The sequence below is a fragment of the Vanellus vanellus genome, assembly GCF_965231255.1.
Source record: "Vanellus vanellus genome assembly, chromosome: 3".
In the NCBI taxonomy this organism is placed as follows: domain Eukaryota; kingdom Metazoa; phylum Chordata; class Aves; order Charadriiformes; family Charadriidae; genus Vanellus; species Vanellus vanellus.
This window is the reverse complement of record NC_138907.1, coordinates 13,195,469-13,220,514: the sequence shown is the minus strand read 5'-3', so window position 1 is coordinate 13,220,514 and position 25,046 is coordinate 13,195,469. Positions and strand designations below refer to the sequence as shown.

General features: G+C 41.2%; 1 protein-coding gene across 2 annotated transcripts; it reads left to right on the top strand.

The window, feature by feature from the left end:
• The first annotated feature begins 918 nt into the window (after positions 1-918).
• On the top strand, positions 919-24,684 carry B3GNT2 (UDP-GlcNAc:betaGal beta-1,3-N-acetylglucosaminyltransferase 2). Of its 2 annotated transcripts, none has more exons than XM_082481125.1 (2): positions 919-1,172; positions 22,223-24,684. In XM_082481125.1, the coding sequence occupies exon 2, from the start codon at positions 22,232-22,234 to the stop codon at positions 23,423-23,425; it is 1,194 nt and encodes a 397-aa protein (XP_082337251.1). In that variant the 5' UTR covers positions 919-1,172; positions 22,223-22,231; the 3' UTR covers positions 23,426-24,684. The 2 variants fall into 2 exon arrangements, with proteins under 2 accessions (XP_082337251.1, XP_082337250.1); XM_082481124.1 differs by lacking the exon at positions 919-1,172 and adding an exon at positions 1,627-1,698.
• The last annotated feature ends 362 nt before the right edge of the window (positions 24,685-25,046 follow it).

The following is a 25,046-nucleotide window of genomic DNA, read 5'->3' as shown; positions in this document are numbered from 1 at the left end:
TGTGTTGGCATTCGCCTTTCTGCCAGGTCAAGTGCTGCTCCTTCCCTGTGCAAATGGCCCCCAAACTGGGCACCCTCCTCTTGGGGGGAGGCAGCTCCAGGTGCCACCTCCCTCCTGTGCCCACAGTCAGCACTGCTGCGTTTTACAGCAAGTGATGGGTGTCTGCAGACACCCGGGGGACAGCAACTTTCCCTTGCCAAGGGCATTTTACCTCAGGAAAGGGGATAAGGCGTCGAGGGAGAACATGGCGGGCAGGAGGGGGTGAGGCATCGAGGCAGAATATAGTGGGCAGAAGGCAGGGCTGCGGACGGGCGCCGTGGCGCTGGCCTCCTTGAGGTGGCGGAGGGGAGCAGGTGGTGGGGAGACTGGCAGGGTGGCGAGGCGTAGGGTGGCTGGGGAAGGGGGCCGGCGAGGCGGCGGTGCCAGGCCTCCCTCTCCGCCCGCCCGCTCCTCTCCTCAGGGACGCGACGCTCCGCCAACCGCGAGGACGACGGAGGTCGGGGGGGGTGGGAGGGGGCGCCCACATCCCACGTGCCCCTTCCGGCCCCGCGCCGCGCCGCCCCGCCCCGCCCCACCAATCCCCTGCGTCGTCGGCCGGTCGGGGAGGCGGGGCTTCAGCGGGAGCACCGCCTTCCCTACCTCTCCCCCCCCGCCCCTCCCCGCCCTCCCCAACCCGCCTGCAGCGCGTGGCGCGAGCCGCGGCGGCGCCGGGCCGCTTACGGCGGGCGGGTGGGTGGGTGTGCGCGCGGCGGTGGCGGCGGCACCGGCACCGGGCAACAAGTGAGGCGCTTCCCAGCTCCTCCCCCCCCCGCCCCTCCTCAACGGCCGCCCCGGCCCGCAGCGCCTCCGTGGGGGTGGTTCGTCCTCCCGCATCCCACCTCCTGAGGAGAAAGCGGCGGCGGCGGCGAGCGCCGTCCCGCGGGGAAGGCGTCGGGGACGGGACGAAGCCCGGGTGGGCGCCGCCTCGTCATCGCCCTCAGGTGCGGGATGGAGCTGTGGTAGGGCGGGCGGCAGGCGAGCCGGCGCCCCCGGGGGTTGGTGAGGTGAGCTGAGGTGTGTGGGGGGAGGGACCCTCACCGCGGACAGGCGGGCCGGCGGCCGGACAAAAGCATGGTGGATGCGGAGGCGGCGGTAGGAAGAACCCCGGCGGAGACCCGCGGCAGCCTGGCAAGGTACGTGCGGGGTGGGGGGCTCGGCCGCCATCACCCCCTCCCCTCACCCTTTTCCCCCGCCGCCGGTGTTGCCTCCGCAGGGTGGCGGGGATCGGAAAGGGCTGAGGAGCGGGAAGAAAAAAACAACCACCCCCAAAAAAAAACCCAAATCATTTTTTCCTGATCTTAAATTTTGCCTCTGCTCCTGGGGTTTCTTCCTCGTAGCACCCCTAGCTTTGTGTACTGACAGCTACAACCTGGCGGTGCGGGGCAAGCGTATTTATTCGGGATTTTTGAGGGTTTTTTAATTTTATTTTTTTTCCCTTCTCTCCCCTCCTGCCCTCTCCCCCGATGTGGGAGGTGGCAGGCGGTGGGAAGGGAGGGGTTAAGAGCCCCGCGGAGGCGCAGTCTCTTCCCTCCCCTCCCGGGGCGCGGAGCGGCGGCTGCCGGCACATGTTGCCACAAACTCGGCGAAGGGAAGGAGGCACGGAGGCGCGATCGGTTGGCATGGATGAAACTTAGGTCAGCTCAGCCGACTTAAACGACCGTATGTTTGCCGTCGCTTTCCTCTTTTTTTAACACCCCCCTACCCCCCCCCCCCCCCCCCCCACACACACACACATTGAGACGCGGGGACGAGGAGTTGATACCGAAACCGTGAGGTTTTGGTTTGTGGTTTGATGTTGTTTTTTTTTGTTGTTGTTGTTTTTTTCCAGAGAAAACCTGAGAGGTAGGTAGGGTTGCTGCAGTGCTGGGTGCTGCTGCAGTCCTCCCCTTGGCTGGGGGAGAGAGGTAGAAGGAGAGGGGGGGACCGACACGGTAGCGCCTGTCGGGTTTTCTTCGGGGGGTGGCAGCGGAGCTGGGAGACCCGCACAGCTCCTGGGGGGGGTCAGCTAATTAGCAGGTTGTAACCGTGCACGTTAATTATTAAATATCTGGTTTTGCTGTTGCAGTATGGCGCTGAGGTGGTGGCTCTGAAGTCTGGACTTCGGTGAACCTGACGGGGGGGGAAATGCTATCTTTACTAGAGCTGGCCTCGAAAATCACTGCTCCTTCAGGAGACGATGCTTTTTAGTTCTTTAAACTTCCCGAGACACGCTGTACCCCGTCAGGAGGGGACTTCAGGTTACTAGCTGTGATTGTGGCCAAACTGCTGCAGCTTGCAATTCATTAGTCATCCTGCAAAAATTTATGGTGAAAGTTACTTGAGTAATCCTTTAGTCCGACCTCCCAAAATGCTTAGTGCTGTTGGAGTTGATTATTAAGCGCTAATGTTTAGTTTTAACTACGCAGATTAAGAGTTTACTTGGTTCAAGTTGCTTTTCTTTTTTTTTAATATTATTCTGGGCATTGAAGAGTTTAATCTTGCGGTAGAGGATGTGTGCATAAAATTACGAGCTAAATATATAATCTGAAAGTTGTTGAGGAAACATGATTATAGCGTTCTCCTTTGAGGAAATTTCTGGTTAATTATTGCCCCCCCCGCCCCGGCCTTTAAGAGAGCCGGCCTCGAATTTCGTTCTCTTTGAAAGTTGCCTAAAACGGTTTCGTGTTCTCTTTGCAGTTCCGCTTTCACGTCAGATTTTCGTGCCGACACGGAGGGGTGTGTGCGGGTTGGGTGGGGTGGGGTCGAGGGGAGCAGAGGACACTCCGGTGAGTTGGGACAGTCGGGGCTGTGTTCGGGTGGTGAGCTGGCTGCTTTGTCACCTTGGGGACCCAGCCCCATGCCTGTTGATACCACCGGAGGAGTTGAATTGGCTCCGAATTATTACCGAATGCGTGGAGGAAGCGAAACAGAGAATCAGCTTTTCTCGTTCAGCAGATGCAATCTCTATAATGTTTGGTTTGTTGTTTATTTGTTTGTTTTTTTCTGGGGCTGTGAACAACTTGAGAATAGACTCTTTAAAAAACAACATTGCGTTGGAGATTAATTAAAATCCAGCATGTTTCTTGTATACTTAAAAACATAGTGCTGTCAGTTAGAATCAAAATCGTTCAGCTTAAAGGCAACCCTGATTTTGCTGCTTGCTTTGAACGCATGACTTTCTACCTGAGATGTTGTGCAATACTGTTGTATGGCTCTGAGGAAGCTACAGACACTGCATAAAGTGATCAAAAATTAGAATTTACGTAACTTTGTCAGCTGTGAACTGTTTTTTCTTGGATTTTTGCTTGTTTCTTTTCCCTGTGTACTACAAATAGACAAGGAAGATGGAGGAAAACGAGGTACAGCAGCAAGGTAACACTGCTGAAGGGACTTGTTTTGAAGGTCGTGCATTAGATGACTGGGAGTGCTAGCTAGCTCTCTGATGCCCTGTCTCGTGATAGATACAGCTCACTAATCTCCCTAGAGATTGTTCCTAATGAGCACAATGTCAATGGTGGTCAAAGGTTTTATTATTATTGCCTGTAATCTCCTCCTAAATTTTTAAAATATTTCTGGGTGATGAAGATGCTGTTGAGATCAGTATAAAAGTAGTATTTGCTCAGAAAGGCTTTGATGAAAAATGAGAAGTGGGTAAAGTGTTTTTGTATTCTATGCTGACAAATATATGCAATTGTCTGCATGAATAAATAACACTGTGTGTGGTGGGGAAAAATGCAGGATTGGAGTCTTCATCTTCCTGCCTGCCCATCATACTCCTTGGAGAGTGAAGTGTTTCAGAGGAGTGCTCCTCCATGGTGACTTGTCAATGCCATAGCGATTGTCATTTTACTGTCACCCGGTGCAGCTATTTTTGTAGTGGGACTAGCTCTGATAGTGATTTTTCCTGTTGGCTGTGTTAAAGCACTTGAAGGAGAACAAATGGTGGTGATAAAATGCAGTCTATGTCAGTGCTGATCGTGTTGAAACGTATGAGGTAGTCATATGTTTCCTACCACAGACAGTATTGTCATTATCACAACAGTCAAGAAGCAGGGATGGCTTGTCATTGATACATGTACTTGGCTGAAATCTGTATTTCTCCCAACGAACTAAAGGAGAGGAAAAAGTTTGAACAATATCAATTAAAATCCTCAGCCAACTTCTTTGGTCACTTGTTCTTTTTCAGCAGATGACTTCTTTTTTGACAAATACATGTCAAATTATCTTGTAAAATCTTTACTTCAGACAGCTTGTGAAACCACAAAGTTAGTTACTTGATGGGCTTTTTCTGTGTGCTGTCAGACTTGCAGGTTTTGATGAAAAGAGACTGAGCAGCTCTGTCAGAAATGCATCAAGGGTTGATGTTCCAGATCTCTGTATTTTACTGGATTCGGTTATGTTTCCTGCTGTAAAAATCCCATTAATGTCTTCTTTTTCAGTTTAAGCATTTGCACTCTAAATAGTAGAGCCTGGTAGGTTTCTTGTAGGTTTGTCACACACTTAAAGCTTCTTAAATTGTGTAATTTTCAAACTTGCCAAGAATAGGCCGAAGGGGGGTGGGGGGAAGCTATTGGTGAGAGTATACTTCATGTGGCAACAAGGTTTTAATAATCTGTTTTATTTAGTTTGATTGGTGTGTTTTTGTAGAAAGCACAGAATATAGGGAAAAAAAAAAAGGTGTATTTCATTAAAATAATGAGCCTTTTAATGTGTCTGGTTTTCATGTTAATGTTTTTGGAAGGCCATTAGGATTGATCACCTTCCAAAAGCTTGAAACCAGCTTTGTCCCTTTCATGGGTTGTCGGTTTGGGATTTTTTTCCTAGTATGTCTAGTTATTATATTTTCTATTACTCTACAGTAGAAGTTCATAAGTAATTTTTGAAGCAAGTAGGCATCCATTTGCTTTTCAAATTTAGACTTTTAAAACCTTTTTCGGGTATACCCAATTTTAGTCCCTAATGGTTGTTTGTAAAATAACATTTTTTTAACCAAAGTGTAAACAATTAGTTTAGGAAGAAGTTGCGGTCGTTAGGGTTGTGTGCATGCAAAATCATGGGGATTAGTGTTTGATGTTTCTAATGCGTTGTAGGCTATATTCAGACGAGTGCTTCTCATGGTTTAGAGGAGAATTTGTGTCTGAGTGCAGTTAACAAAAATTACTAGTGTAATCTCCCTGTTATGCCATGTTCTGACCTCACAAATATGTATTTAGATGCTTTTATCAGTCTGCTACGACTTCACAGTTGTATTGCACAATCCTTATGTGCTTAAAAACCAGCAAAAAAAAACCCAGAGAAAAGATGATGATATAATGAAATACAGGCTCTTCCCATCATTTTAGTACAGAATGAAGAAGTTGCAAACTGAAAGCTGGGGAATAAATATTTTGGATCTGTGCAGGCACATTTTGCTTCTTACATAGGGATAACTGACAGGTATCTTGGGCTTGATCCTGCACTTGTATCTTTTTCATCAATTTCATCGGGCCTTTTAGGATTTAAAAGATGAGTAAGTAAACCTCCCCAAGTCTCCAGATCATGTAAAACCCAGTGAAAAGACCGGGTCATTAAAACGTCTTGTGATGAACTGTGCAAAAGAATGATTGAATTGATGTCTCATGAGAAGCAATTAGCATTTAAATAAGGAAAAGAATCCCAGTGTGTGATGGGTGTGGTGCTGAGATTTTTAGAGGGAGAATTGATGAAACAATTTCATCAGCAGTTGTTTGAGAAAGCTTTGTTGTTTGAGAGAAATACAATAGCAAGGGTTGAAAAGCGTTTAACTTGGAACTAGTTTTGTTCATCTTTGTGAATAACTTCTGAAATCTAGCAGCTGCTTCATCTTAAGCTCACAGAAGAGTTACTCAGAGTGAATTGACTAAATAACTTAGTTTGTAAGTCAACTATCTAAATCAAATGAGCAAAAAATCTCGATTTTTTTTTTTGTGGATGACTAATTTTATTATTTTTCTGTAAAAGATTAATGCTCAATGGTTTGTGAACCACTGGAGGATACACATATTTGTATGAAATTTGCAGTAGCAGTGTGGTATTGACAGTTTGTGTGCCACGCCAAGGTGTGCCCGCATGTGGGATGCTCCGTTCCCTGCCGCAGACCCCTCCTGTTCTGCCTTGCACCGGTTTCCTGCTGGTGGCATCATCCTTCTGTAGGCTAGTGCAGCTTTGAGGTGCTCCTGGCTGCACCCCTGGTCTGTTGTGCTGGCATAGCGTTTTGTGCAGCTGTGTCGTGAACTAAATTGAGGAACCCAGTGGGTTGAGTAATAACCTTTCTCTTTGTTTGTCTTTGGGGTTATACATAATGTAATACAGTGAGCTCTGCAAATGTGGGAATTTATGGACTGGGGAAGGGTGGGATTATTTAATTCAGTTTAAGGAGCAGTGAGGCTGAATGTCAGACTCTATGTTGAATTTAGTGCTGTTTCGTCTTACTTAAGCAATGATTTATTTTTTTTTTTAATCTGATCTTTGAATGTTAGAAAATGGTAATGGAAGGCTGTCTTTTGGATGGAGAATGTTATTGCAAACTTATTGCTGATTTGCTTTTGAATAAAGACAATTGAAAGGCATGCAAACCAGCTTAAAGTTGACTACTTAAACCACTGTCAAATGTAGTGGATACTGCATTAGTGTGCAGGTAACAGGTACAGAAGAAGTTCCTGATGGGATTTAGAAGTCTCTAATTGGGTTAGGTGCTTATCTGCCATTAACAAAACCGGGCGGTAGCTGCCTAACCTGCTTAAAGATCTTTTACAAAATCCTCCTGGTACTTATATGCATCTTTAGCCGCGTAGAACCGATGGAGAAATTGTTCCCTTTTCCTTAACCTTGATAGGCTGGAATGAGATCTGTATCTTATGTTTTACAAATTTGAAGGAGGAAAACGAACTCTACTTACAGCTCCACTGATTTTCTGAACTTTAAATGAATTCCTCAGAAAAAGGGAATTTTGTTTTTTTCCCTGTACTTGTTAATTACACTTGAAACCAAAACTAATTAAAGGTGAAAATCTCTTCCTTTATTTGCCTTTTAAAATGTAGGATTTGTGTTCTTAAACATTTACTGAGTTCAGTACTGTAAATTCAGAGGCAGATCCTGGAATTCTGACCTGAATATTCACAGTGTTGGTTTGAATTGACTTTTGATTGACTAACTGCATAGTACTTGTGGGGAAACATGACTTGAGGTGGCTGGGAAGGTTACTGGCCCAGCTGTGTGTCCCATCACCCAGCCACTGCCTGCAAAGGCAGCATCTCATGGAAGTCAAATTGAAAACCAGTGTCTGTTCACTTTTAACCCAAAAGCAGGATGATCATCAGGGGCAGGAACCTCATCAGACACACCAAGTTGTAGCGTCCTTGCTTTTGAAACATAGTTTTTAGTAGCATGGCTTATATCTGACAGTCTAAGTTGGGCAAGGAGACAAAGCAGAGGTAAAATTTTGATGACTTGAAGTATGGTGCTTAAACGATGGTTTTGTTAGTTGTTGGTAGCAATTACTGGTTTTAAGATAAAGCTGGAAGAGATACCAGGAGGAGATGAATTGTCTTGTTTGTGGAAATTATGGTTATCTGCCTCTTGAATAGGTATACTAAATCACCTTTTTTATTTCAAATACAGCATAAAAGTAAGAAGTAACACAGTGCCTCTCCAGCAGAATTTATCTTTTTAAATGTCCATTGTAAACCCAACTGAGGCTTTCAACATATTGCCCCTTCTTCGTTCATTCACGCAGCAGACCACACTAGGAGTAGCGGAAATGGGTGGCTCGCACTAGTCCAATAGCTAACCAACTGACTTGAGAAATTCAAACCCCAGGGTGTGTCTTGTTATGGTTGAGGTTGCCTAAAGGCTAGCTGCTTTTGCTGGTGCTTGCCTGGCCCTGCCTTTGGGACCTCTGTGGATGAAGGTGGGGACAAGATCTGTAGTGTTGGGCTGTAGCAGCAATGTGCTGGTACACAAAAGCTTAAGCTGATTGAAAATGGGATCTCCTGTGGTCTTGGCTTTGTGAGTCTTCCCTCTCCCGCACTGTTACTGGTGTTTGTTCAGCACAGCAGCAAGCAAACCTAGTGACGTGAGCCAGCTGAAAACTAGTTATTGCTTTATTGCTAGGTTCTTTACTGTCTCCTTTAGCTCCCTGAATTGACTTACCACAGTCAAATCAGTGCAAAGGTGGGGTGGGACTGTGCAGTTTATAGGGGAACCAATAAATTAAAGGAATGTGTCAGCCACGACTGAAACTGTTTTAAAGTGCCATGGGACTGTACCCCCAACTTGTAATCCATGTGATGAATAACAATTAATTTTCTGCCAAGAAAGATTTCTCTACTACCACTCAGTTAAACCTCTTCTCTTGATTCTTTATAATTTACTATTCGTTCAAGCTGAAGCCTTCTCAAAGGTGTGTAAAAACTGAAGTTCGTAAATCAGAGGCTGGCAGCTCTAGTTTATTCCTAACAAATTGCACAATGTCATAATTCTAATGCTTGAACTGACCTTAGAATGATGTGTGATTTTTTTTGTTTACTGCATTGGGAAAAATGGGTCACTTTCACTACCATGAGCCCTCAAATACTGAGGTATTAAACTTTAATATTAGTTTTTATAGCAAATTGAGCTCTTATCTTTGGTTTTCAGTGTGAAATCTCAATTAGTAAAAAAAAAAAACAGGAAAAAAAAACCAACCAACCAAACAAACAAACAAAAAAAACCAAAAACCCACCACCCCCAAAAACAACAGCCCAAACCTTTTTATTCTTAAAGAATCCAAACTTTTTTGATCACAAGTTATTTTGCACATGCAGTTAGGAACACCTTCATAGATGTTTCGGGTGGCTGCAGGTATGCCAGTATAGAATGGTGATATTAGCACAATGTACTAATTTATAGGGACGTTGCCATCATGTAAATTTGCTTATGTAAGTGTGGTGTACATGTGGAGCTCTGTTGCTTTCTTTTATCTCTGTAGAAAGTCATGGCCAACCTCAAGAAGTTTATACCAGTAGAAAAGTTGGAATATACATTGAACCTGGGACTGAATTTACATAAGACTTTTCATAATGACCAGAGGGCTTTTCTTGGATATACCTTGAACTTCTATAGAAAGACTTGAAACAATTCAAATATGAACTGAACATTCTTTCAGCCAATCCAAGGATTTAATTTTAACAGGAAAAAAAAAATACTTAGGCCTAACTTGCATTGAATTCAATAGGTACACAATAGTTAAGTATCTTCTTAATTAAACCCAGACCTTTTGTGAGAGACACCTATAATAACTTAAAATGTAGACAAGGTTGGGATGATCTGAGTGATTTACTGGTAGCTGACTTGCCACATGAAAATGGATGAAAAATAGTCAACTAGAAGGTTTTGTGACTTTATCAGTTTGATTCAGGGTTGGTAGTGTTCAGTTTGAGATAGTGGAGATCTGGTGGTATCTCTTCCATCTGTAAGTGTTCTGCCAGGCAGGAATTTTGCAGAAACTGGTTTTAATGAAGTTAAAAATAAGGTTTTATTGTTGGAGTTACTTTGTAAAGATAACTGGATGCAAACTTTGTGGGTGTTGCTGCAATTTTTCTAAGCAGCTTTATAAAGTCAACAAAACTTTTGCTTCATAAATATTATTTTAAATAGCGTACCTTAAAAGATGACATTCTGGTAACTTCTCTTTCCTCCTGGAGGAGCTAGAGAGAGGGAAGAACCTGGAATTAGTAAAAAATGTGACAGGAAACAGCAGTGGTATAATTTAAGATTTTTGGATTCTGATATTCAGAACTTACCATTCAGCAGTAAATGAAGGCACTATTCAGTCTTAATACCACAGTCGAAATCTCACACCAGTAGTCTCAGGACAGCAGTCAAGCAGGATATTAGGGGTAGGAAGTTTTGGATTCTCATTAGGCTTTTATAAACTTTAATGTAGCAGGGATTTCCCCACCTTTTTGTAGCAGCTTCTGACAAGTTAATTTCTTGAGTTTTATCTTAACGTAACTGCTTTGAGCAATGCCTTTAAACATGCATTATCTGATTGCTTTGAGATTGCTGCAGAGAATAAACCTGCTGATATTAGGTAGTAGTAGTCTGAGAAATTTAAATGTTTGTAGTGCTTGCAGATCCTGTCAGATAGCTGCAGGGTCTGCCTGCGTTACGCTTAGAGGAGTTCACTTCAATGATGATCGGCTTTTCTGCTAACAAGCTTGTAGGACGGTGTTCTTGTCTAGTGAAGACTGATTCTTAATCCATGTGATTTGGAGTCATGGTGAGACCTGGTGATGGAGTATGGTCAAATCTAGCTTATGCAGTAGAAGAACCTTGTTGGAACATGTTCTCTCCTTGGTTGTGGTTGACTTGGATAATGTTTGAGAGGCTGCAAGTGGAGTCTTGCATTGTTCTTTCAGAACCGTATCTCGTGTGGGGTGCACGACGGCTTTATTGTCTTTGTGCCTTCCTTCTATCATAATTGCTCATGTTTTTTGGAAGCTTCTGACTAGAATATTTGGAAGTTGCCCTATTGATCATAGGAAACAAATGAGGTGGTATAACTAACATAATAAAGCCATTTTGTGTGTATTTACATGGTGCCAGATGACAGTCACTATCAGCTGTGTAGAGAAAAATACTTACCTGTTGTTCTGTAGTTAAACAGTAACTTCTGTTCCCTAAGCCAGCAGTGGCTCACAAAACTGGGCTGTGAGTTACAATATAGAATTTTATTTAGAGAAAATGCCATGTATATTATGTACTGCTGCACTTAAAATTCTATGAAGCACGAAGTTATGTTCTCTTGAATTTCTAAGATTCATATGCTTTTCATAGAATCAATCATAGAATCACAGAATACCAGGTTGGAAGGGAGTTTCATAAAATATTTTTTATTTATGAAGTAGTAAATGCAACAGTGATGTTAATTTCCACTGTATATGCTGTTTGAGGCTATTCCTTAATCGCTGCATTCAATCCACCACAGGAAACATAAGCCAAATAGGCTTCTTGGAATGTCACCCTCAATATGGTGGCTGCGGTAAGAATGAATGAGAAGGGAGCTGTTCAGATGTGGATTGTTGCTTTAGTGCTTGATAAAGTCAGTCAAAGTTTAGAAATATATTATTTCGTTTTCACCGTAGTTTTTCCTTGGCTGATAGCAAAAGTTCAGGTTGTTGAAAATAGTTTCCAGGCCTTGTTTTGATGACTGAAACAATGGGTCTTGTGAGTATTACAGTACAACATTTTAAAGGTTTTTATCCAAGCCAGTTAAATTACCATTGGAATGAATAGTACATGTTCATTAGATCAGCTTGTCTTACTTCGGTATATTAACCACTAAATTAAAAAAAAAAAATAATTAAAGAGTTTCTGTATGATACTGGATCAAACGCCACACAGAGTGACACATTTTCTGTGTGGGGAAGTTGCAACAGTTTATATCTTTTCCTTTTTTTAACACCATTTCAGTTGGAAACTAGGGTTTTTCACCCATCTGTGTGCAGACATGTTTATTCAGCGTATTTTTAGAAGCTAGGCCTAACTCTTATCCCTGTGACTGCAAATGTGATGTGCCAAATGAATTGAGAACGAAGGGTGCAGTTATTTCCTGAGGTCTGTAGGGAGCTCCCGTATTGCTGCCCCTGCAGAAGTTTTTGTTGTAATTGGAGGGGAGCAGTTTAGAACTTAGAGAACTACCAGTGAAGCTGAGAGGCATTATTTCACAGTAAACATAAGAGCAGATTTGAAAACCTTTCTGTAAGAATAAGGCTACAAATGGGCTGTAGGAAAAGGATGGACAGTGGAGAGCTTTATATCACTATGCCGAAGGTAGCTCCAACGCTTTGAGGTTTGGAGGTAGTTTTCTTTTATTGTGAGAGGCTTTGATCCTTCTGTACCAGTTTCAGACTTGAAAGGATAGTGTGCCAGTTGAATTTTTAACCTATAAGGTTTTTAACCTATAAGGTTAAAAATTACCTCGTCCGTGGTAGAGCTGTCGAGGGCCCAGGTTTATTATCATAGCTACTGTAAAGCTACTTTGTGAAGCAGCTGAGTTGCATGGATGAGGGTTAGGAAGGAAGCAGTAGCTTTAAGGCAAAGGGTAAGTTGAGCAGATGACCACAAAAATGTTTGTTTCATTGGAAGTCTAGCAACTGTCTAACAATCCTCTTTCACACTGGCAGTTTCAGACTGATTTTAGTATTTATGAGATTTGGCGACTTGTTTTCATCAGTCCATCTTAGAAAAGAGAGGAGCAGAATCCATCTGGAAAGCAATTATGGCACGGATAATATAAACAAAGTAACTTTTAAAGTGTAGCACGAAACTGATTAAACCATCTATTATTCTGTGCAGTGTATGTTTCATTCCCTCAAATTGTAGGGCATGGCCTGGGAGTAACCGGGCTAGTTAAGTGTGGTATTAGGAGGCTTCAAGTCCAGTTATTTATTTTGGTTGTCTAGTAAAAATATTGTTGATTAGTGATAATTTTAATGGTAAAATTTGTGGGTGCTAGAAACAGAATTCAGAAGATCCAACTTCATATGGGTCACAAGACAATGATGACTTTCCTGAAAAATTACATGGCAAAAGCTCAGCATCCCTGCCATAAGGGTCCTGGACAACGAGCTACATGTGTGGCTGTCTTAAATGAGAAAGCTTTCTAAGCTAATGGGAATACCCTGAGATGTGTGTGGGAAAGAGTTCTTTTTCAGATTTTGGGGTTATCTTGGAAGTAATTATGTTTAGCGAGACTGAGTATACAATCTGGCTTGTGCCTTGTACCAAGCCCCGTTGATAGATAGCTCTAAAAAAGTTTCCACAAATTCTTATTTCTGAGCTTTAAGTACTAAATGCTGCTGCTGCTGCTGTTGTTGCCGCCATATCAAAAATGACCTAATAGAAGTGAGAGGAAGAAAAGACAAGGTTAGTCAGAAGTGCAAAATAGTTCCAGAAATAAAATAACTAGGACTTCTCATGGCACACAAGGCTAGATAAAGGCTTGTTATACAGCTTGTATGGCAAATGTGCATAGAGAAAATAACTGCAATATTTTTTCTTATGTTCTGTTTTCCAAGGATTCCCTTCTTTTGTGGTAATAGAAAAGCAAGTCATTCCAAGTTTTCCACATGTGAAAAACTGAGTGGAATTCATAAAAGTTGAAAATACAAATTAGCTCAAAGAGGGATTGGACCAAGTGAGATCAGGTTCAATAATAGTAATTAAACATGGTTCAAACGTAGTTCCTGGCCCTCTGATACCTTACTACAGAAAACCAGGGGAGTATTACCAGAGAAATGCCTCCCTCACTATACCGTCGGTTTGAGTGTTGGGTTTTTGGTGGTTTGGGGTTTTTTGTTTTGCTTTTGGGTTTGTGTTTTTTTTTTTTTTTTTCTTTTGAGCAAAATGTGCTGAAGATAACTAGTGGGAAACAATGTGAAGCTAGATTGGCTTTTATTAAAATTCTTCAGAGTTCTTTATGCCTTGGGCTGCATTTTAGGAAAATAGAAGTGCATCCTTCCTCAGCCTTGCTATTTACTTGGATCTTGAAGTTCCATGCACAAGTTGCGCTGGTGTCTTTTGGTATTAAAATACTGGAAGAGTAGTATTTCTCCCCAAACTAAATAATATGCTGGAAGGTGGCTCAAAGCAGATATATGCAATTAATTAAAACTAATGTTAAAATAAACATAAACTGCTCTGAATTTCATGGCACTTTTTGATGCTTTGTGTAGTCTGTTGTTATCTTGGTAACTTTCCCCCAACTGGAACATTGTTTCAGACTGTGGTGTTTGAAGAACAGAAAAAACATTGACTGTTACTCAGTGGTAACCCCTGTGACCCGCTTCTGCAGAAGCAGAATACTGATATCTGTTGAATATTTGCCAGTTCTTAAGATGTTCTTAGTTACTATTGTGTAAAAGTGGACTTGTGTAAAGTTCTGAGGGGAAAAAGAGATATGATTGTGTGTAGTTAGAAAAATAAATAAGAGTGTTCAAGTTCTTTAAAGCTGGAAATACACAGACTTTTTATAACGGCCTGTGGGGCTCTTAACATCTTCACGTTCTAAAACGGTGGTGTTGCTCAATCCAGGAATCTCTTTTGACTCACTGAACAGAACTGAGGTATTAGGAGAACCAGTGCATCTCACAGGAGTCATGGGGGACTGCATATGGCTTGTGATGTGTTTAATAATAATTTTTTAAATTATTATTTTTTTCAGAACTGTATTGTCACTATTATTGCATGCACTATTGCTAGCGCTACCAGAAGCAATGCTGTATGTGCAACTGCTGTAAGAGATATAGAACTAGATGATCTTTAAGGTCCCTTCCAACCTAAACTATTGATTCTATGATATCAGGCTTCAAAATGAAGTTACATGGTGACATCCAAGTCTATAGCTATAGCCCCAGTGGTAGCTAGTCTCTGCAAAGAGAGAAGGGTGGTAGTAACTGTTAGTATACCTGCATTACAGCTTCGTTCTGCCAAATTCCAGATAGTTTAGTCCTGAACCAGTAGAGTAGTAGGTGTAATACCTGCAGGTAATAAGGATTATTTTAGCTCTTGTCAGCTGCAGTGAGTAAATGGACTTTTAATGCTTGGGTTTGGCAGTAAAATAATATAGACAGGTTACTCAGTCCACTTAGAAAATACAGCATAACTCCTGTCCTCAGTAGAAGATAAAAGTATTTGCAGTTAAAGGTCATGGCTTCTGTCAGGCTTGAAGGAGGTGGAGAAGTTACGTGTTTTACCTTGCATCTGCGCAATCTGTTCAAAGGCTGGTGTTATATGACTGTTTGCACCAGGATATAATGTTGTCATTGCTATGATACTAGATAGCCTCTTGTTAGAGGGTGGAGGGGATTATGGATCCAGAACCAAGGCTCAGTTCTTGGTGTGTTGTCATCCGTGCTGAAGAGGGGAGATCTGTCTGCTCCCCTTCTCGCTGCTGCGTGCTTTTGCTGTAGCTGCTGTGGTGCTTATCTGGTGTGCATCTCTGGTCATTGTTAGTTTTCTGCTGGGTTAGTGATGTGAACTGATTTACGGAGAGGCCTGGCAGCGCAGGCGAGCCAGCACGAGGGAGGGATTGGGCCTGAGTTCTTGGAGTCAGAAAGGGAGGAGGAGAAAGTCTCCATCAAAAGGAGGGGTCAGGCGATTAGATCGGTTCAGCAGTTCGTGTGGATCCACAGCCTGGAACTGCTGCAAGAGGTGAGGGTTGAGGCAGGTAGTCTGGTTCAGCACATTGTTTTTCTTTCATTCTGGGGTTGCATGAGTGTACCTAGGTTTGGTTTAGTGCCTCGATTTGCTGCTGTGGCTGTGTCTGCTGGGGAGCACTTTGGTGCAGAAATGCTCGTGTGGGTATATGCAGTGTGGGAAGGAACACCACCTGAGGTAGTCTGCATCATGTTATCTGATCTCCCTTTCCCAGGGGAATTGTTAATTGTCAATGCTAAATGTTCAAGCTGTTTTAAGGGAGCTCTGCTTTGGGTGGTTTGCTTAACTGCAAATCTGTATGATATGCTGCTGTTGAGACTGCTCATCGGTAGTCACAGCTTACTGCTATTAAGCTTTCATGTTGAGACTTGAGATTAATAAATATCATTCATAAGTAAAAGCATAAAGGAAGATTGTTTTAATAGAAAAGGACTGGTCTTGGAGTGAAGAAATCAATATTTGGTACACCTAGAAGCACCATTTAAACTTATTTTTAAATAGAAATATAGCCTTGAAAATAGCTGTTGCCTTACCTGTCTCTTGCTTGCTGAAACTTTCCTTATGTAATAAATAGAAATACTGAGTTTTCTTCATCTTGCTGGAAGAGTTTGTGGGTATGCAGCACGGGTCACTGTGCCACCACAGGCTATGCTGGCTTTGGAACGCAAGCTAACACCCTTGCACTCTTCAGGGTTGTGCTATGTGAATCTACTTGCTGACCTGAAACTGCTTTTAAATCCTTGCTGAGTAGTGTTACGTTGCATTGTGCCCAGTGGTGGTGTTAATAAAATTTGCCCCTTTATAAAGGAAAATGATGGAGCGCTCCTGCAATAACAAGTAATACCTTTTGAGCTGTTACATTTTAAGTAGTCACCAGCAATCAGTCTGATTGCATAATTTATCACGGGCTTCATTCAGTACCTAAGAGCAAGGAAGATGACTTTTCTGTCAGTATTAAGACATGTGAGGTAACAGTTGCTTTCCCTTCTGTAGCTCCCTTCTGAAGGCTTGTTCTTCAGTTTCATGGTATAGGTGTACTCTTAGCGCATTGCAAGGGGGAGCTTGGAATGACTATTCATCTCTCTCCTGAGACTGAGACAGTGCTGTAGAAGAAGCTTCAGTGTACAACTATCAGGCAGCTTGGAGGCTCCACTGGTTAGGAACTTAAACATCAATAAAAATCAACAAATACGATCAATATTTGGTGTATGAATATATGGTTCTCCGATACTTAGGTTGCTATATAAAAACCTGGAATAAAAGAAAGTTCTACTCATTTGGGAAAGTGGTGTTCCTGAAGTTGTGTTATGATATCTCAGTTAATGTGTAAGCAAGCAGTTAATCCTCTGGTATTTTAAACACTCAGTGGGTGTTTTGTTGAATATAAGCAGAATGAAGTAAGTTAGATACAAACTTAGTCTTGACTTTTAGGAAAGAGGGGGTTTTGTTGTTTCATTAGTAAAATTGGTAGCATTGACTATCAAAATTTATCCATTTGCCACTTGCTTTCCTGTTTATCAGTGCCCCATATGTTTTGATGACCTTTCCAAAAGAGCGCCTGCCTGTCCTACCTTGAAGGTTTTTACTATCGATAGTATCATCTCCAACTCAAATGCAGTAGAGCCTTGCTTAAAAACTGTAGGAAAGAGAAACTACTTCATAGTTGTGGGCAATGGCCAGGATCTGCCAAAATCTGGATCTTGAAGCAAGTTCCAAATCTTCAGAATTCCTGTTTGGATTGATTATAGGCTGCACTCACTGCAAATAGGTGTGTTTGTTTTGACATCTTGCTGTAGAGGACTAGTTAGTGCACTGTCTGAATCTGAACCGTGTTTCATTGTCTCTATCCCAGAGAGGATTGCTCTTTCTGAACTTCTAAATATACTTTGCTTTTTTAGCTGCTTCTTTGCAACATCTGCGTTTCTTTCCTTTTTGCCTCCTATAGCTAAACCTCAGTTGGAGGTTTAAGCTTATTTTTGTGCATGGCAATGTCTTAGTAACATCAGTTTAAAAAACAAACAAACAAACAAAAGTTAAAGCTGTCATCACATGTTTCACATACTAACTTTGTGAAGTCATTACAGAAGATCTCCTGCTGTAATAGGGATAATCAGAATTCTCCTGCAGGATCCTAAATCCAATGTGAGAAGTTCAAACTGATAAGTCATGTGCCCTTAGTTAGGGGCTGGTATACTTGGATGTTCTTGGTTTTGACCTTGAGCTTGGCCTCCTCCAGATGTAACCCCTTGTCTTTTGTCAGGGAGCATCATGGCCCCTGTTTGTGTAAATTCTTGTCCCCAGAAAAGAGTGTCTCTTGGATAATTAATTCCTGGAACTGGATGGAGTGTGCATACTCTGTGTTCAAGAAGCTCTTGGATATATGGTTTAACTTTTAAGTTGCCCTGTGTGGAGTCAAGAGTTGGCCTGGATCCGCATTGATCCCTTCTAGCTCTGGAGAGTGGTTCTGTGATTCTGATTCTCATTTTGCACCAACTCTTCCAAACTTCTGAATAGGTTCCTTGCAGGTATGTGCAATACGTTTGCCCTTGATATAAAGCATAAAATAATACTGTTTAAAAACAAACTGTGAACAGTTTCTTACCATTTTGCATTAATGTTATTTGGACTTACAGCTTTTGGTGCATTTGGAATATTTTCTTGTAGCTCATGGCTTCTTTGTAATACCTGTTTTCTTCTGTTGCGGTTCATCTTATTTTATTGATTGCTGCCCGGTCCCACAGTGAAGCTGTTTTTCTTTTCAGGTTCTGCTGGCTTGCCTTTTCCATCCATCTCTTGATCCCAGAACTGCTTTTGTGGCTCCATAAATCTATTCCTTTTCATCAATACCTTAGTTTTGACTGCAGGGAAGTGTAAGAGTGGAGTGGAGCTGAAGAGGGCAACTCTTCCCTCTTTCCCCCCTCTCCCTGCAGAATCAACCTTTCCAAATTCTGTATCTGTAGCAGAACCTTGGTTTATCCAGAATATGGTTAATTTTAACCCTTTTTTTTTTCTAGCCACATGCATGTTTTCTAAAGGCTTTGAACAAATGGACTTTATGTATGCAGTGATACTGACGCATAACTCAGCGCAGCTGGAAGTTGCATAAGCAAAAATGTGGCGATTTGTACAAATTTGAACTGATTGCTAAAGCAGTCTTTGTATCAGTGTAGCTGAAAAGTTGAAAACAGGCATTGAAAAACTGTGTGTCAGACCACCTTTGAGCGTAGGTAACTCTTCACCTTACCCGCTGAAGTTGAAATAAATTCCTGCAAGATTTTCTGTTCCTGAGGTTCTGTGCGTGCTGATTTGCTTTACCAACATAGAGTGTTTACTCTTCCTTTCTGCTTTTTCTGCTAGCTAGCTACGTGTTCTAGCCATTTCTTTTTTTTAACACCTAAAACAGCAGGAATTTTTCCAAATAGAGTATTGCTTTGTACTGCTCATCTCAGTTCTTCAACAAAACTTGTATAAAAATGCATCAGATTTAAGTATGAACCAGATCCCTTTTAATTTGTTTTTTAGCTTTCCTGGCAGACCTTCCATTCTCAGCAGTCAAAGGAAGCAGCTGAGAATTTTTGTAATATTAATGCTGATAGAAGAAGCTGTTACTGGAATAGGAGAAGGTTCTTGTGATCTGTCCAGATCGCTGTTGCTAAACTGTAAGTAGGAAACAGGCACTGTCTTGTGCTTCACAATGCTGCTCCTTAGCAAGCTGCCCAGTGCACAAAATCTCCATCGTGACGGCACTTGGGTCAATCACTGCAGTGTCAGCGAAGCAGATGAAGAAATGAGATTTGCCTTGAGACATAGGCTCTGGGTGTTAACTTTAAAAAGAAAAACAAACAAAAAATAAAACAACCCAGAAAAAAGAAACACCGAACCAAAAAGCCCCAAACCCCGACTAGCAACATTACAAATGCAACACAGGCACACCATTGTGATGAGAGTTGTAATACTGTTTCATGATAAATCCAGTTCGCTTGCTGTGAAATTGCCGAACTCCATCCTTTTATTAACTCCTGTCTTCAAGTGTAATAATTAAGGCTAATACATATTAATTGCAAAGTTAAGGATTTAATATCAATTTATAGAAATAGCCTTCCTGAAGTCTGATTGTTTTCTATTTGCTTTTAGTTCAGGAACTTGGATCTAATGCTACGAGTAAGTGTTAAATACAACCTGTCTTTGTCTAATTTAGAAAAAGGACACTTTTTTAACAAAGCAGTCTTTATTCCCTTTTCACTTGGTAGCCCTTAGTATTGGTTTGATATTCTTAATGAATGATACTCTTAATGAATTGGTAAAAACACATATAGGTAACGATTACAGAAGAGAAGAATGCTTTCATGCAAAATTGTCGGGGGTTGTTCATGTCTTACAAAACTCTTAGCTGTTTTGATAATGAATGTGACTTGTCACCTAACCTTTATCAGAAATATTAATGTTATCCCCAATATTGAATGACTGTTTAAAAAAGAGACTGAAAATCGTACTGGAAGTATTTACGTGTGGGATCAGTAGCATTTACCATGCTTTATGTGATGGAACCACTGTCATCTTGCTGGACTGGTACTTTTTCTGATGACAAGTTCTACGAAGTGTAACAGCAAATGGAGATTTTTCTGCTTAGGATCCCTATCTCGTTTGCTGCAGGGGATTGCAAGGCTGCAAGTGAAAACCAGGAAGATTAAGGAAGATCTTGTAGTTACAGAATTTGAGTGCTTACCCAAAAGATGTGATTTGAAGGATTTGGTAAAAGTGATTGAAATAAAGTCTTTGCAAATGGTGTCTCAAATCTCAGGTCAGGCACCCAGATGACTTGCAGAGGTGTTGAATGCTCAGCTTAGTAGCTGGGGGCTGTGAACAGATGAGCTGTATAGTGCTACGTATCCTGGAAAATCAGGCTCCGTCCGGCTGAGCTCTTGACAATCCTGTGTGTGTTAGCTGTTACTAGGGGGGAGCTTCTCTCTGCCCATGTCTTGGGAGTCCTGGCATCATTGGTCAAATACTGCGTCATTTGTTGTTTTGGGGAGAAGTGCTGTAGACGCAGGCTAGATAAGCATTGATGTGCATGCTGATCCGCACGGAGTAGTACAACATACGGGACGGCTGCTTCTCCAGTATTTTTGTGTGTACTGAAAGGGAAGTGGAGGGAAATGGTATATAATGATCTGTTTTTAGTGGAAGCTGCTGTGGTAGTTGAAAGAGGAAGATAAAGTTTCTTTTAACTCTTCGTGGCCAGCCAGTGCTTTCTGAGTTTGGCTGTATAGCTTAAATGATGGCACTGACCACAAGTATGTTTTTGTCTTTGAGGTATAGAAGAAAACTGCTTTAAAATTAGAATAGCAAATTTCATAGCTAGCTAAGAACAGGATATTAAATAAAGTAGTATGCAAAGATAAATATGCAGATGGTACATGAGGTCAAATGAAGGAAGAGCAGGGATTTTCCTCCGAGTAGTCCATTGTTTCTAGGAGAGGCTCTTTATTTAAATTCAAAAATATTCCCCCCCTTTGGATTTAATGAGAATCCAGAGGTCAAATGGGGGGTGACCCCACCTGATTATTTACCTGCTGCTTTCTTACTAAATTTTGTGTTTAACTTGCTGAGGAGTAAAAGAAAGTCAGACTGGTCAAACCAGAAGAGACCAGGGGTCAGCCTAGTGGTGGCTGGAAATAAAATGGAAGGAAGAGCAAGTACAAGGTGTACTTTGCAAGTGTACCTTCCTGAAGGCTGTTGCTCTGTGACTTCTGGACCTCTGAGGTGGTGTTCGCAGCTTAGCTTAACAGCTATTACAGATCTCTTATTTCATTAAGATTTTTCTGGTCTTCCAATAATCATTTCTACTCCTGGCAACTGAAAGCATCTTTGACTATGAGTTCTGTATCTTGACTTAAATGTAGTCCTACTAACTTTCTTATTTGTTCTGAATTATTTTCTAGTCTGACTTCTCAATTTAGAATGGCTTGTTAAATTTTGTGTAGCTTGTACATTGATATCCACCGTGGCTAGTAAACAGTTTGATAAGCACTACTTTAGAGGAACACACTGTTTCCATGTTGCTCCTTGTACTGTGCACCTTCCATTCTGACAGCTGGGGAAGAAAGAGGGATTGATCTATTTTCTCACTCAGTGAAAACTGGAGATGAGTCACAGAATAACCTTTGCTACAACAGAGGGAGGTAGACTTACTATTCCTGGTCTTACATATATGGGAAACCACTCCTGTTTTGATTTCTGTTCAGTTTCTTTTTCCTTCCTAGGAATAACTACACTTTCACTTTCTGCTGCCATTTATTTCCTTTTCTAGTTGGAAGAAAAAAAGAAATCAAAACCAAAATCTGTGTTCTTTTCTGTCCGCAGAGCTCTGAATACCAACAGTGCAGCTGGCCAGTTTTGTCAGCCTCTCTCCCAAGGAACAGCCAAGTGAAATGGACAGAAATTAATTGTATGCTTTAAAATTCAGCTCTGCCTGTTATGTATTTGGAAGGTATAAGAGTGCAAGTATAAAAGCTTGAAACTTAACTTAAAAATAACTGACATTATCATACAGCAATTTACTCTGTACCCTTAAGCTCACCTTACTAGCAGAAAAAAAGTTTCTCTGCCTGCCTTTGCCAAGCTGAGGGCTCAGATTCTAATTATTATAGTCAAGTATTTCAAGGAGACTTAAATGAGGAGCAAAAACTGCAGCAGGCTCATTTAGATGCTCTGTGAAATGATATGTAAAATTCCTAAGTTGCAAGTGGAAATTTTACGTTCTTACCAGTTTCTTGTTTGCTGATGAAACCCCAAACCCCTGCTAGCTGTAGGTGTGCACGTATTAGAGGTAGATGAGGTTTTGTGCTTTTTTGAGTGTAGGTAACCTCTATTTTTAGGCTACTAACTTGCACATTCTTTGTCTGAAAGTAGTTTTGTGTTTTTATAATATCAAGAACTTGATGGGAGGAAGGCTAAAAAAATACCATTTTTTCTCTCTTTCCAGATATGAGAAATGAGTGTTGGACGCAGAAGACTAAAGCTGCTGGGAATTTTGATGATGGTAAACATTTTTATTTATGTGATTGTGGAAGTCTCAAAAAGTGGCAGCCAAGAGAAGAATGCAAAAGGCCGTGTTATTATACCACGCAGCAAATTCTGGAGAAAATATACTCCTCACAAAGCTTATTGGAACAAACAGCAACAGAAGCTTGAACTGCTGTACAACCCTATTCTGACTTTGCTTTCCAATATGACCGTGGAAGAGAACTTAGTTTTGAACTCGAGTGTTCTTAGTTCCTGTGACCCTGACCCGTGGGTACCTTCAGAGGTTAGTGACTTTGCAAACTTGCCAGACAGATTCAAAGACTTTCTACTTTATTTGAGGTGTAGAAATTATTCATTATTAATGGATCAGCCAAACAAATGCAAACATAAACCTTTTCTGCTGCTGGCTATTAAGTCACTTACGCCCCATTTTGATAGAAGGCAAGCAATTAGGGAATCCTGGGGCAAGGAAATAGAATCGGGGGATGTGACAGTCAAAAGGGTCTTCTTACTTGGACAGACCTCACCGGAGGATAATTTTCCTGATCTTTCACATATGATAAAATTTGAGAGTGAAACCTACCAAGACATTCTCCTCTGGAACTACAGAGACACATTCTTCAATTTAACTCTGAAAGAGGTGCTGTTTCTTAAGTGGGTCAGCAGCAGCTGCGCAGATGTCCAGTTTATTTTTAAGGGTGATGATGATGTTTTTGTGAATACCCATCAGATCCTGGATTACTTGAAGAGCTTATCAAAGGACAAAGCCAAAGACTTATTTGTAGGCGATGTGATCAAAGATGCTGGACCTCATAGAGAAAAAAATTTGAAGTACTACATCCCAGAAAGTGTTTATGAAGGTTCGTATCCTCCATATGCAGGAGGTGGTGGGTTTCTGTACTCTGGTGATCTGGCACTAAGACTAAATAATGCATCTGACCAGGTACTCCTTTACCCTATTGATGATGTTTATACTGGAATGTGCCTTCAGAAGCTTGGGCTTGCTCCGGAAAAACATAAAGGCTTCAAAACATTTGATATCGAAGAGAAATACAGAAATAACATATGCTCCTACACAAACTTAATGTTAGTACATAGTAGAAAACCTCAAGAAATGATTAAGATTTGGACACGCTTGCAAGATCCACACTTAAATTGTTAAAGTAATGTGCATAGGTGTCTTAAGTCCAAATAACTTTCCAAGGTTGGGTCTGACTTTCTTGGTGGACCATTGAAGCTCTGTTTAATAGTTTAATTTTCTCTGGAAACTTTTTCCTGTGCTTTTGAAAATGAGAATAATACTAAAATTTGAGGGAATGGCTTGAAGACTTGGTCCTGACTTTTCCACTGTCCTGGTGGTCATTATGTTTCAATATTTGTCTTAAATTAATTTTAAAAAGGACTTCAAGGATGTAATTAGCTGTCAGTGACTGGTTTAGCTGTATTGGAAACAGGGATTGCCTACTACAATGCATCTTTCATTAATTGATGGTGGAAGATAATTTTTCCTTGACTAGTGTTTGTGTGTGGGTGTGTGAAAACCACTGTAAATTGAAAATTCACAAATTGGAGGAATGTAGTTTTACTTTAAGTATGAAACACTCATAAGACTTTAACTATTGATTTTTTTTTTTTTAATTTATAGTTTTTAGTCTTTTTGCACCCTGGAACAGTATTTTTTTCCTTGTGATCTTTTGTGTAAAGCGTGCCTGTGCCTGAAGGATTTATCCTTTTATTAGTTGATGCTTTTTTGGTTAAAAAAAAAAAAAAAGCATAATACTGTTTGAAACGCCCCATAAGAGAGCTGAATATATAAGGAAAAGGAAGAACAGATTTTGGTTGGGGCTGGGCAGTAGGTACAGTTAGCTCTGACCCCTGCCTCAGGCTTACCTGAGGTAGAGCTGACTTGTTGCTCATGTTGTTTATGTGAAAAGCTACTCTGGTCAATCCTTGTTTTCTGTTTTGGCACTAAATGTGATCAGGTAGCTTGATTTGATGCAAATAACTGAAATTGCACATTGCTTACGAGAGCATGGTTTGGATCTCCTATAAAGCGGTAGCAAATCTAGAATTGTGCAGATCCTAAGAGTTTCAAATTTTGAAACAAACTTTGAAGTTGCATGATGTCTCTTGTAGAGTTAAACATGTTCTCAAAACTCAGATTTTTTTCTGTATTTCCACATCTTGCTTATAAGAGTTATTCTAAATAGTGGTTGCTTCCTTTGTATGTGTAGAAGTGCCTGTCTATTTATTGTTCAGATTGAAGACCAAAACATTTTCTTAAATATATTTTGTGTAACATTTTATTTGTATAGTGTTGTCACTCAGATATTTAAATAGAGCATGATATTTTAAATCCGTGAGATGTGTAACGTTAAATAAAGCTAATTGTTATTTTTGAATTTGAAAAATAAAATGTGATTTAAATATTTCTTGTAATGCTTCATTTGAGACACAGTGTTGACTTACAGAGCAGTTGCACTCTACTGCGTGGCATTCAGTAACAACACGTTTCAGAATTTCAGAAGCAAAAGACTTTATTTGGTGACTCCCTTAACATTTATGTAGCAGACTATCAAGAAAATGTTGCAATTGCGCCTGGGTTTGTTAGGTGTTGTAATAGATGGACAACTCTGGCAAAAGCAAGGGAACACTAAGTGCCTGAGGAAAAATAGTACGTACAGAAATAATTGCCTGTACAATAACACTGCTTATACAGTTGAAAGGAGCCAAGGAATGGATTGAATGGCTGGCACTTTAGTTTTTGTTTGAAATAACTTGGC